The sequence below is a fragment of the Podarcis cretensis genome (assembly GCF_951804945.1).
Source record: "Podarcis cretensis genome assembly, chromosome: 9".
Lineage (NCBI taxonomy): Eukaryota > Metazoa > Chordata > Lepidosauria > Squamata > Lacertidae > Podarcis > Podarcis cretensis.
Window position 1 is genome coordinate 27,198,338 of NC_137178.1, and position 13,101 is coordinate 27,211,438.

At 41.0% G+C, this 13,101-nt stretch overlaps 1 protein-coding gene across 13 annotated transcripts in view; it reads right to left on the reverse strand.

The window, feature by feature from the left end:
• Nucleotides 1-13,101, reverse strand: part of CAMK2D (calcium/calmodulin dependent protein kinase II delta) — a 140,711-nt gene that overhangs the window by 62,088 nt on the left and 65,522 nt on the right. For all 13 annotated transcript variants that reach the window (XM_079990259.1, XM_079990262.1, XM_079990260.1 and 10 more), the window contains 2 exons: nt 6,633-6,687; nt 1,334-1,399 (listed from right to left, as the gene is read on the reverse strand). In XM_079990259.1, coding sequence (XP_079846385.1) covers nt 1,334-1,399; nt 6,633-6,687 — 121 coding nt within the window. The remainder of the gene's footprint in view (nt 1-1,333; nt 1,400-6,632; nt 6,688-13,101) is intronic.

Consider the following 13,101-nt stretch of genomic DNA (forward strand, 5'->3'; position numbering starts at 1 on the left):
AAGCTGCCTCCCCTTCTGTTTTGCACAGCAGAGTACAGAGAGGAAAGAGGGAGTGGTTTATCTTCCTGGACGGTGCAACAGGAAGAAACCCAAATCCAGCAATCAAAGTATTTTCATCTTGAGCGTCCCTGAGCGAAGGAAGCACCTGATGGGGACTGTGTGCTCAGGCTAGAAAGACAAGCAAGTAGATTTCGATCTATTGGCACTGTTCTCCTCAAGGCCAAAATGTTCTCTGAAAGGGATTATTTGTACCAGTGGGCACCACTCACTGAGACTGAAAGGACTGTTTCAGATATTATCACCCACCCATGCCACTTTCTGGAGCTCCCTGTAAAATGGCAATTAGTTAATGTGGAAAGAGGCTTAGGAACACTGTGGTGCCCAGGTGAGATCACCAGCATGCTGAAATGTGTTCCCCCCTGCAGGAATCACTCAACCACTTCCATGTGCTTTATATAAAAACTGAGAAAACAGCAGGAATGGATTTTTGTGTGTGGACAAGCATGAGAAGTGCTCATCACAGCAATAAATGTGGAACTCCAAATTTCAATGGAGGAAACTAGATGGGTCTGTTGGGCTAACTGAGAACCACACTTTCCTAGCAAAAAAGCATTGTGTAAGAATAATATATGAATAATATTAAAGTTCTGGGACAGTGTGATTTCCCCTGCCAAAAGGTGCACTAGATGAAGGGGAAATACTTTGATCCTTTAAAGGTAAAGTTAAAGGGACCACTGTAACATTTCAATGTTTAATGTTTAATAATAAGTAAGTAAAGGTAAAGGTCCCCTGACAGTTAAGTACAGTCTGGGGTTGCAGCGCTCATCTCACTTTACTGGCCGAGGGAGCCGGCGTACAGCTTTCGGGTCATGTGGCCAGCATGACTAAGCCGCTACTGGCAAACCAGAGCAGCGCACGGAAACCCCGTTTACCTTCCCACTGGAGTGGTACCTATTTATCTATTTGCACTCTGACGTGCTTTCGAACTGCTAGGTTGGCAGGAGCTGGGACCGTGCAAAGGGAGTTCACCCCGTCGCGGGGATTTGAACCGCCGACCTTCTGATCGGCAAGTCCTAGGCTCTGTGGTCTAGACCACAGCACCACCCACGTCCCAGACTAAACAGCAGACTAAAGCCACCATCCTTATAATGAGTGCATCATCAAACTAGGGTTGCCCAATAAATTAATGAATTCCTTGCATGGCAAGCTGATAATGTTTCCCACTTTTAAGTCAGTACTGATGGCAAACCCCAACCATCATTGTATTATGGTGCCAAATACCACATTAAAGGTAAATAAACAGCAGTTAAAAGCCTTGAGATCCAGCACTTACCTTGCATCTGCTTCACTGTAATATTCTCTTGCAACAATATCCTCAAATAATTCACCTCCAGTGACTCTGTTAATGATATAAAGCATTTTTTTTATATCAGACAAAATAATCGAGAATCCTACGTGTGAGAGAATTCTATACTGCCAAAGTATTCAAAGTGTTGCAAAAGTACTGAATCATGGATTATCCTCACACATAATGGTTCACACCACTGCAACTATTGGTGCATAGATTTGCAGGATACTGGATATTGTAGTAAATGAGGTATCTGGTCTTGCAGACCATTTTGCAAAGCGCTCTGCAAGACCCACTGCAGCAAAAAAGAAGAAGAAGAAGAAAAAGGATTGCCTAATCTCACTGTGGTGTCAGGTGATTGACAGGTGGGCGGCTCCCATCCACCTGCCAAGCTTGGCCTGCAATGGATGGGGGAGATAATTATCTACCCCACCAGCCAGATCCAGTTACCCATCCCTGATAGATAAGGTGTGAAGCAGCCCTTTGGGATGTTGACCTTCAGCCACCTGCTGTTCTGGCCTCGTCACTGAGATACTTGTATGCAATACCAAATAGTTCCAGTAAGTTTTATTCTCCTCGGTTTCCCCCCCTAACGTGAAGGAAAATCACTTACATTATGATGGGCTTTCATTATGGGATCTTCGTAACACAGAAATGCAGGATCTGGTAAGTAATTAACCTCTCTATTATGGGTGTCCACTTTTAGTAGAAGAGGCACAATAACAACTTGAAAGGATTTATATCACACTAATGGCCACTCCATCCGCTCGGTTGACAGACAAGCTCCATTTGGCTTTTCCTCAATTGTCATCTATCTGTTCCATCAAGCTACAACAAAGGGAGAAGTTGGGAAGCCAAACCACTCTCTCAGCTTGGCTGAGAGAACAGCTCCATTTGGCTTGGCTTCTCTCTGAACTGTTGCCACTAAAGCTCATCATTGTAACGGAACCTGATCACTGTAGGAGTATTTTAGCTTTAAGGACTGATGCCTGAGTTTGCTTGAATTCCAGTGGTACCTCGGGTTATGTACTTAATTCGTTCCGGAGGTCCGTACTTAACATGAAACTGTTCTTAACCTGAAGCACCACTTTAGCTAATGGGCCCTCCTGCTGCCGCTGCACCACCGGAGCACAATTTCTGTTCTCATCCTGAAGCAAAGTACTTAACCTGAAGCACTATTTCTGGGTTAGCCAAGTCTGTAACCTGAAGCGTATGTAACCTGAAGTGTATGTAACCCGAGGTACCACTGTATTCCTCTTCCCTCCTCCTCCTCCCTTTTTCCTTCTGTGCTGCATTTTTTAGCTGGACAGAGGCACGAAAAGCAGGAGGGCTATTGTTCCTGCTCACAGAGACACCTGTTTGGCCACTCTGTTAAAGGAAACGTTTGTCTGATCTATCACGTCTCTGCTAATGTTCTTATGACTGTCTTATTTGTTATTGATCTTATGGAAGTTGATCCAAGAGCCTTTTTGGCTGAAGAGCTGAGCAAAAATGCTTTAAACAATAGATTTGCCTGTCCCTGTGTGGCCTTTCAGTCTTCACACTATCAATTTATTCTTCTATTTCTGATTGCTCCACTGGAGATACTAAAGTATTTCCCAAATAAAGAGGAAAAACTGCTTATAAGAAAGAAGACATGCAGTCTAAAGTAAGTTTGCGTAAACACCTCACTATGGCTGAATTTTCACTTCAACCAGCTCACTATGGATTTTGTAATAGCTTTACAGTGATACTTATAGAAACAGAATCATGTATACACAGGCAACCCCCTCCCCAATCTTACCACTTTCAACATTTCATTGTGAAAATAATTCTTTTAAAAACAAAACAACCACACACACACACAAAAACATAGCTGAATGACTATCCAATAAGGGAACAAAAACTTTTCACAATAAAAGTGTCTATTTAGTAAGCTGACTGTTTTAATATTAAAGTTTCTTGTTTGCTAGGTTTTAAAAAAACACATCAAAATGTGCTATCCAGAGAGGTTGAAATGAGAATTTTAAAAGTCAATTAACTAACATCTATGACCTTTGCAATTTTGCTCCAGTGTTTCTTGACAAAAAGAAATGTGCTCCAGAAGTGAGAAGCCCAATGTATTTCTTTTACAAAAATAGATTTCAACACTGGGCATAATTAGGCAAAACAATAGCCTTCTGACTTAAACTGCAGCTACATGTTTTTACATTTGGTGGCCTCTCTCTTCCCGTAACAGCATGGCATTTCACTGAATAATATGCTATTACATAAATCTTTCATAAATGCAGTCTTGCTAAACAAAACATTTCATACTCTCTTCTCATCTTTACCAGCAATTCTTGTGCTTTTTCGGAATGTTTCCCAAAAATAGGACCTTAGACTGTAACAGAACACCATTTCCTCACATTCCTCACTGAACAGTTTTGTAATACTGGTACATGTTATTCAGAAGGTATCTGGCATTTCTCTGTCTCTTATCAAGGCAGCTCACATAATTATTAACTATGATCCAGTTATGTTCTAATGCCTTGTTCACAATTCAGCACACTGGAGAATAAGGTAAAGGTAAAGGTACCCCTGCCCGTACGGGCCAGTCTTGACAGACTCTGGGGTTGTGCGCCCATCTCACTTAAGAGGCCAGGGGCCAGCGCTGTCCGGAGACACTTCCGGGTCACGTGGCCAGCGTGACATTGCTGCTCTGGCGAGCCAGAGCCGCACACGGAAACGCCGTTTACCTTCCCGCTGGTAAGTGGTCCCTATTTATCTACTTGCACCCGGAGGTGCTTTCGAACTGCTAGGTTGGCAGGCGCTGGGACCGAGCAGCGGGAGCGCACCCCGCCGCAGGGATTCGAACCGCCGACCTTTCGATCGGCAAGTCCTAGGCGCTGAGGCTTTAACCCACAGCGCCACCTGCGTCCCAACCATGAGTTGTAGATAAGGTTTAATTTCTCCAACAGCCCACACATCCACACAAGGGCAGGAAACCATATTTTGCCTTTGATGTGTGAACCAGATCAATGAGGATGCTCTGCAACTAACTAACACTGGAGAATAGCCTGGGCCAATTGTTTAAGCAGAGAACTGAAACAACAAAGGTAACCCTAAGGCTTCTTTAACAACATTCAGAAGTTTTATTTAAACCGTCTCACAATGCCTGAGCTGGGCTATGCTGGCTAGCTATGCCCCTGACACTGTGCAAACTGGCTAATCTCACATCTGCAGAGATGGAGGAGGCTTTGTATGTACAGATAATCATACAATAGCTCAATCTTTGCAGAAATTTATGCCAGGGGGTATGGCTAGCCAGCATGTGTGACGTTGAGGGAATGCATATTTTGCACAGTCCCACTCAGATGAATACATGTGTAGGGCTTCTGAACAGGCGTGTATTTCCAAAGAAACCCCTTTAAAATCCATTAGATCTACTTCTATGCATACAATTGACATGGGGGAGCCCTCGTTCAAGTTGTTCTTGAATTTGCAATTGGAAACATGGACCTTTCATATGCAACTTCTACTTTCTTTGGACACAAAGGGGAAGAAATTCACGTGCAACAAATAAAAATTTGCACACTATGCAAGGACAGGTTGGAAATCTGCAAGAAAAGTGATCCTTCTGTACTCAGTTAAAGGGAATTTGAATTTTTGTGCATGCTTAGGTCTGGTTTCAGATCACAGCCTCTTTACATAGATGGTATAGATGAATGCTTCACTAACCATTTAGGCACACTTTGCTTCTCAGATCTATAGGTTATCATGAAGTGTAAGTGAAAAGGGCTATTTGCTATTTTAGAACCAAAAATTGGTTCTTAAAGGCTGCCTGTAGGTGCAAGAAGATTGTGAAAGCACTCTACAAAAGTAGGTACGTTAACTGAATTACTTACCGTTAATAAAATATGTTAAAACCTTATCTTTGCAGCACTTGATATCCTTTCATAAGTGTACGCCCCTTCAACTTGGCAACAAAGATTTGTACATAGGTGCATAACAAAATTTAATACAACTTTGCTCAAATACTCCATCATATAAGCACTGAATCAAAAGGGGTGCTGTACTGTTTTCTATTCTGTTCCACAGCAGGCATCGATGCCATTTGTATTACTGAAATAACATGCTTCCAAGATGGAAGAACTGAAGTAATACTGATAATCTCTTTACAATGGTTAACTAGTCAGGAGCTGGCTGGCTTGTTTGCTTGTTCCTGCTTCTGGTGCGAAATAAGATTGGGGAGACCATTTGAAGCAGGTGTGCACAATGGTTGAAACAGCAAAATGAGTGGTAGGCACAGCCCACCTTCCACAGCCTGATACAACCATTCTTCAAGTTGCCCTGCAAACTGATGGGGACATTGCTTGCTCAGGGGATGATTTGAAGGGCTGCTGGTGGGAAACCTGCTGTTTAGGAATTATCCTACTCCTTGCGGAAGGACCTGTGGGGCATGAAGGTCTCCTACACTGCATGGCTTCTTGCCCAACAACAGTTTTCCCCCCATGAGAAACCCTTAAAGGAAAGACAATTATTTTTGGGCGAGCATTCATTTTTAATACTCACAAAAGCCATCCAAACTTCGAGTCCTCAAAGGGAACACTTACAATTAGTGATCAAAAGCCAATCATTTTTGATTCAAACACTGAGAACTACATGCAACCCTAGTGTGAATACTGTACTCCCTTACCATTATTTCTTGGCTACAACTGTGGAACTGTTTCAGATTAACACTGATTTTAGCCAACAAATACTACAGGTGTTTGTAGTACCTGAAGTATACAGTGGCTTGGAGAGGGAAATCCCACCAAACCTGTCTACCAACTGGATAGTAGGTTTAATGCTCAAGTTTCAAGGGAGAAAATTACTGGGTGTATGTATGCCTTATCAGCAAGACAGGAGAACCCTTGCACACACACCCATAAGAATACACAGTGCTTTATCGTCCTTCTCTCCTTCATTCACACAGAATCTCAGCAAGAAAATTAACTTATATTTCCATTTTACAGTTAGGCAGCTGAAGTTGAGAAAGTGCATCTCACTCAACACCATCTGCTGAATCCATAGAAGCATTGGAACCAAGATCAAGAAATGGGTTAACCACTTAAGACATTCAGCTTCAGTGGATCTCAATATGCAATTAGATATAATTTATTCATCCACTACCATGACATGATCCACATATGCCTCCTTTTTACCTGTCAAATATTAGGAACACAGAGAATACCCCCAGGGTCTTTGTGGGCTCTCCCCACACCCCAGTCTCATTCTTTAGAAAAAGAGCTTCGTGCAGTATGTAGCAAGCAGACATACTTACAAATCGAAGACTAAGTAATGAAATCCTTCTTCTGATATGCTGTCATGAAGTCGCACTGTAAAAAAAGAAAGAAAAATGATACTCTTTCTCTTTGACTCTTTTGTTTAATTCACCTTTCTGGATAATTATCTCCCATATTTGATAATTAATTTTTCCTTTTTTATGTAAAAAAGATAGAGCTGTTCTTTGTCTTCCCTTTTCAATCCATTTTTACAGAACCTTTCTTTCTTCCTATATACAGAAAGCACTCCATCTAATAGGTTTGTATCTCTTTCCTTGCACTATACCAGCCTTTTCCAACCTGGTGCTCTCTAAATGTTTTGAACTACCTCTTCTATCAGCTCCAGCCACCACAGCCAAGACTGTGGAAGTTGATGGGAATTGTCAAAACTATTTAGAGGGCACTAGGTTACAGCTGTCACCCAACTATATTACAAATTTGTAGCATATTAGCCATATTTCATGAATGCTACTAACTAATATCTATTTTATTCAAACATCTTTTGGGTACATAAGTCTTGCTGGGGAAGAACTTCAATGGTGCTGGATAGAAAGCTGATGTATTAAGGGAAATGTTTTTGCAGATTCCATTAAATGGGAATCAGCACATAAAATGTTCCAAGTGGCAACAAACACTGGATTGGGAATAGAATAAGCTGTTCAACAATTACCTTAACAACCAAGACACCCAGGAGAATAGTATGCCTTTGTTTCACTATCTTTCCCAACCTTCACTGTGAATTAGTCAAAAGCACTTTGTTTTTATCAAGAAGGAAATGAATACAGAACTCAGTGCATTTTAGTTCATAATAGGAAGCCATATCAGGACACAGTTGCTGTTGTTCGCTGAAGAGCTACTACGTAGAAAGATTATTTCGAGCACTGCCCTTTCCTATTTTTCAAGAATGAGCTACCAGCCTCCATGCAGACCTCATTTCAGATGCCCAAGCAGCTGATCTGAACTGGGAAAGAAGCAATTAGTCTGTCAAATGCCCGGTCAACTCCTGTCAAACAGAAATGCACACATATTCCTTTACAAAACCCACTTCTATTTAAGTGTTGACACCTTATACCTTGAAAGCATTAGAAGAACACACTTTTAAAGGAAGTGGAAGCTGCCTAGCAAGTTAGGTGTTCGGTAACAAAAATGCTGATTGCAGCTCCGTGCCAGTAAGGCAAACGTTACGCTTTCTGGGCAACCTGACCTATAACAGGTGCTTTGCTATAAGACCCTTGCAACACATATCATGAGCACTCAAACTACAATGTAGGAGTTCAACTGTTACGACAGTCCAAATAGCATGCTTGTATGGAAATTTCCCTTGTTGGAGGACTACTGAGGAGTGCTCAGCTAGAAAAGCAAGAAATGATAGGAAACACACAAAGGGGGGGGGCATCCTGCAGCCTGTGTGCACTACTTTCCCCACCAACGCTGATCCTTCAAGTTTGAATGGTCCGCAGGCAACTTGAACAGCAGGGTTTATAAAATTAGGAATTGTATTTTGGGTGGAGGGGGAAGTATAGAGATTTTTCTTCCTCTCTCCTAATAGTAGAGCTTGGGATCACCTAAAAACATTCCTCAGCATTAGGTTCAGAACCAACAAAAGGACTATGTCACACAATTCCTAATTAACTCCTTGAATTCACTGCCAGAGAATGTGAATATAGCCATTAGCCTAGATGGGTGAAAAAACACCCTTTAGACAAATACATGCAGGAGACAAAGACTGCTAAATGAGCCTTCGATGTTCAGATACATCATACCTCTGAAATGCCATATGGTGGGGAGTGAAAGGATTATTTTTAAAACACACTTCAATGATGATGTTGATGAAAAAATGCAGTCAAACAAGGACAGCTGGAATCAGCTGCAAATTTTGGAGCAGGGTTCAGCTAACCAGTCCTGTCAGTGGAAGCCCTGCAGAAAGACTTCTGGTTGTGCAATGGGGCTTACCCCTCTTCTCCCCCTGTACCCCCCAAATTGACGCTTTTTTTTGGAAGCGGGGACAGGAAAACCTTCAGAGAAGTGCATACGGGTGGGTGTTGTTCCATATGGCAAGCTGGAATATGTGCACAGACAAAACAATGTGAAGAACGCAATGCTAAATTCCATCCTTGGGCTGCACCCAAAGGGTGCCCCCCCCCAAAAAAAACCCCCTTTCAAGTCATTTGTACTTTGACTGATTGAACACTGAGACTGTTGATTATATGAACTTCACAGTAAAAGGAACACTTGTGTATTTTATGGTATTATAGTAAATTTCAAGAATTGCATTAGTGATGTAAGCCATGTCAATGTGACTCTTATTTTTGTTCTAATAGCTATGCTATGGGATTTTTCAAAACCATGCTGAGCACACATCAGGAAAATGTGTAGGGTGCATATTTAGTAGCAGCTTCTCCCTTTGTGTGTGGGGTGGGTGGGTGTGTTTTTGAATTAAAGGCAGAAACCACAAAACCAAAGCATTAAGGACAGAACTGCACCTGAAGGTTCTTAAATTGTATCTAACAAAAGAAAGGATTAACATGTTCACAATAATCATTGCTCAAGCACAAAGGAGTAACAGGAGTCGTCCCAGCATCATACTATAGCTTGTTTTTTTTTCAGGTAGTTCCAGGATCTAAACCTGAGTTCATTGGTAAATAATATACACGTCTCCATTGGTGCTTTTTCATTAGTGATTGGTTCTTGTACCTGATGTAGTACAGTAATAAGGGAAGTTGTGTTACTGAAGAGGCAGCAGCTTTTAACCACAAATGAGACCAAGCTCTGTGATCACTTTCACACAGCAGTGATGTGAAGTTTCCACGAGTTGCCTTTTCTAACCTAGCATGGAGTTATGTTATTGCTCTGACATGCAAGAATGCATCTCACCACATCCTGCAAAATCTTTTGAACTCTGGGTTGAGTCAAGTCAAAACGAGCAGCGATAGGAACAGCTTTGAACATCTGCAAGAGTGCATTCTGCCAGCACAGACTTATAACGTCACTGAGAATTCTGTTCCGTTCCTAATTCCATTCATAGAAATGTGTTTCTACCAGAGTATTCAAGCATATCACCAAAGTAATAATGATACATTAGATGTGAGGCAGACCTTGGGTATTGTTGCACACATGCATTTGTTCACAACTGGACAGTTTAAGGTGATTTGTCTTGAGCACAATTTTGAGGAAAAACATCAAGGATATAGATATTGGGGGAGGTGGGAATAAGCACTGGGGGAGTGCAAACACATGAATGTTTACAGTGGTACCTCAGGTTACATACGCTTCAGGTTACAGACTCCACTATCCCAGAAATAGTGCTTCAGGTTAAGAACTTTGCTTCAGGATGAGAACAGAAATCAGGCTCTGGCAGCGCAGCAGCAGCAGGAGGCCCCATTAGCTAAAGTGGTGCTTCAGGTTAAGAACAGTTTCAGGTTAAGTACGGACCTCCGGAACGAATTAAGTACTTAACCCGAGGTACCACTGTATTAGTTTGCCGTTTGGCACCTTGGAACTGGTAACATTAATATATTTATTCAGATGCAGACTCCATCCCAAGTCACAATTCTAAGTTTTTATTATCAATGAGAATTAAAGCAAGTGAAGAACTGTTTTACCACACAAAGAATTTTGTAGTGACAGATTATAGATGGTCTTTTAACACTTAACAGAATGTGGCAATTCCGTGATTTTTTTAAAATAGGAAAGTAAGCGATTTTGGAAATCCAAATCTTTAGAGATGATGTCCGTCCAAAATTTCTAAAAAAGTTGTCTACTCATTAAAAATATTACCATTGTCTTCTTATTAAATTCCAGGACCAGATGAGATAGCCATGCTGACAGCAAAACAATAAAGCACAATCTGGTACACATAAAACACCAAAGCCCAATTAACATAGCAAAATGTATTTCTTCCTCTCCAAAGGCAGACACTAGGCATTCAGGAGTGTTTAAAAAAAAACTCCATTTGCCTTCGTTACTAAAACCCTATTCAGTCTTGATCATCATTAATTGGAGTCAAGATATCTTTCATGTACAGTCATACCTTGGTTTTCGAACACAATGCGTTCGACAAGTCCGTTCGACTTCTGAAACCAAGGCGCGGCTTCCGATTGGCTCCCAGTTGCGCAGGCATGCCAGAAACAATAGCGGAAGCCACATTGGACAGGCAGCTTCCAAAAGAATGTTCAAAAACCGGAACATACACTTCTGGGTTTTGAGCATTTGGGAGCCAAAACGTATGAGTACAAAGGCATTCGACAACCAAGGTACGATTATGTCACCAGTTTTTCTCTCTCATATACAGGGTGAGCCCTTTAAAAGAGTCCCCATGGATACAGAGTACACATGCTCCATAGGGCCTCTTTTAAAAGACTCACCCTCTATATACAGTACTGGGTGATATTCAACTAAGTCAGACTCAAAGGAGTCTCACTTAAGCAAAGTTAAGTTTATTAAGGATTATTTTAAGCAAACAAATGAGAAACCAATTTTTATGTTTTAGCTGCTGTTATTGTGTTTTTAAATTGCTTTGTTCCATGTTTCTTTATCTTCAGTGTAAGTCTAAGTGGCATGCAGACATAACTGCTGTGGAACTGATTAGAAGAGTGAGCACAGTGCTATTAAATTCAACTGTAAATGAACAATTAAGACAAAAGTCCAACACAGTCATGTTTATTTCAAGAGAAAGCTTCTGATGAGGGAATTGTTAAAAAGAAAGTTGAAAAAAAAGTTAAGAGGGTTAAATTTTCCCAGAATGCTTGGGGGTTAGCCAAAACTAATAAGACGCTCAAGTAAAATGTACAGTACAAAGAATGAAGAATACCACAAAGTCCAAGAGGACACTAGAGTGGTTAATGAGTAAGGAAGCTGGTAGACAGTCAAGACCTTTTCTGAGGAAATGAAAGTCTTGGTCAAATAAGGGCAACAAAAGATCACAAATGGCAAAAGCACACAATAAAGAACAAAAGGAAAGAATTTGAGGAATTAAACATATTTAAATACATCAGAATCTGGCAACTAACCAAGGAGGTGGTTTGACCTTTGGCTGACAAAGGTGCTACAACTGTCTTGGAGGAGGATAAGGAGATTGCAGAAAAACTCAATAAATTCTTTTGATCTCTCTCTTAAACCATGGAAAACGTAAGGTAAAGATACCAGTAACTGAACTGACGTTTCCGGGAAGACAGCCTAAAAATCTGAGGCAAATAGTGGTGTCAAGAGATTAAATTCCTTGCTGACAAATTAAAAAATAAGAAACCACAAAATCCTTTCGGTATCTACTCTGGCGTTTTTAACGAATGCAGAACGACCTACGGATGTCCTCTGTAAGGTCAGGAAACAACGCCATCCACTATGCCAAATGCATAGAACTACATTCAGAGTCTCTTCTCCATGGGTTCAGAAACCATGATTCCTCAAGGTTCCCCATATGCACTGAAACCTTCCTACAAGGAGGAGGAATCTGAGGCCTTTCCAAAGTTGTGGTACCACAACTTGTATTATCACTGACTACTGTCTATGCTGGCTGGAGCCTGCCACTGCAACATTCACTGGTTGCTTCACTTTGTGTGCTATGGATTGCAAGTTTGTGGGAGATTTTCTGTTGTTCGGCTCTAGTGTTTGCTTTAACAAAATGTATAGGTGTATATGCTCTGAGCTTTTGTTTCTTTTCGTCTTTTCGGGTTTTTTTTAATATGGAAAGAAACTATTCTTAAAAGTGCCATGCTTTCCCAAACGCACATTAAACACAAGATTTCACCATAATTTTCAACCTATTTTGAACATGCAAATATTGTTGAAACTACTTTTCTGCAATAATCTATGCAAATTCCTAATGAAGTGAGCATTTTAACAAGTTATATTTCGTAGTCATACAAGTAATTGAATTTTTTTTTTAAATCACCATAAAATTACTAGATGGCAGTGCTTTTCTTCTAGGGGAAAAAAGGCGCCAAGTACAGTGGAACCTCGGTTGTTGAACGTAATCCGTTCCGGAAGACCGTTCAGCAACTGAGGTGCAATTGCCAGTCGGCAATTGCAATGGAGAAAATGGAGAAACACACTTCAGAAGCTGTATGACTTCCGAGGCACATTTTAAAACTGACTTTCGAGGTGCATTCACTTCTGGGTTGTTGGCGTTCGAAAGCCGAAATGTTTGATTTCCAAAGCGTTCAACAACTGAGGTTGCACTGTACTAAGTACCCTTGAGTACTCCCAGAAAGAAAGCACTGCTGAACGTTGTAACTGAAAGCATTGTAGGCCAATCTGCTCCAGAAAGGAGTATTTTACATTTCATTCTCCTTAAAAAGTTTAAAACGTAAGAGAACAAGTTACTATATTCTGCTGGAGTAAAAGTAAATGAATCAGTACTTCACAATAACAGCATGCCTACTTGTTATTCCAAAGCTTTAAAATTCAAAGCACCCAGCACACTACCAGCGCTAAATAAATTGTTGTAAAAGCTGTGAATAGGGTGGCATG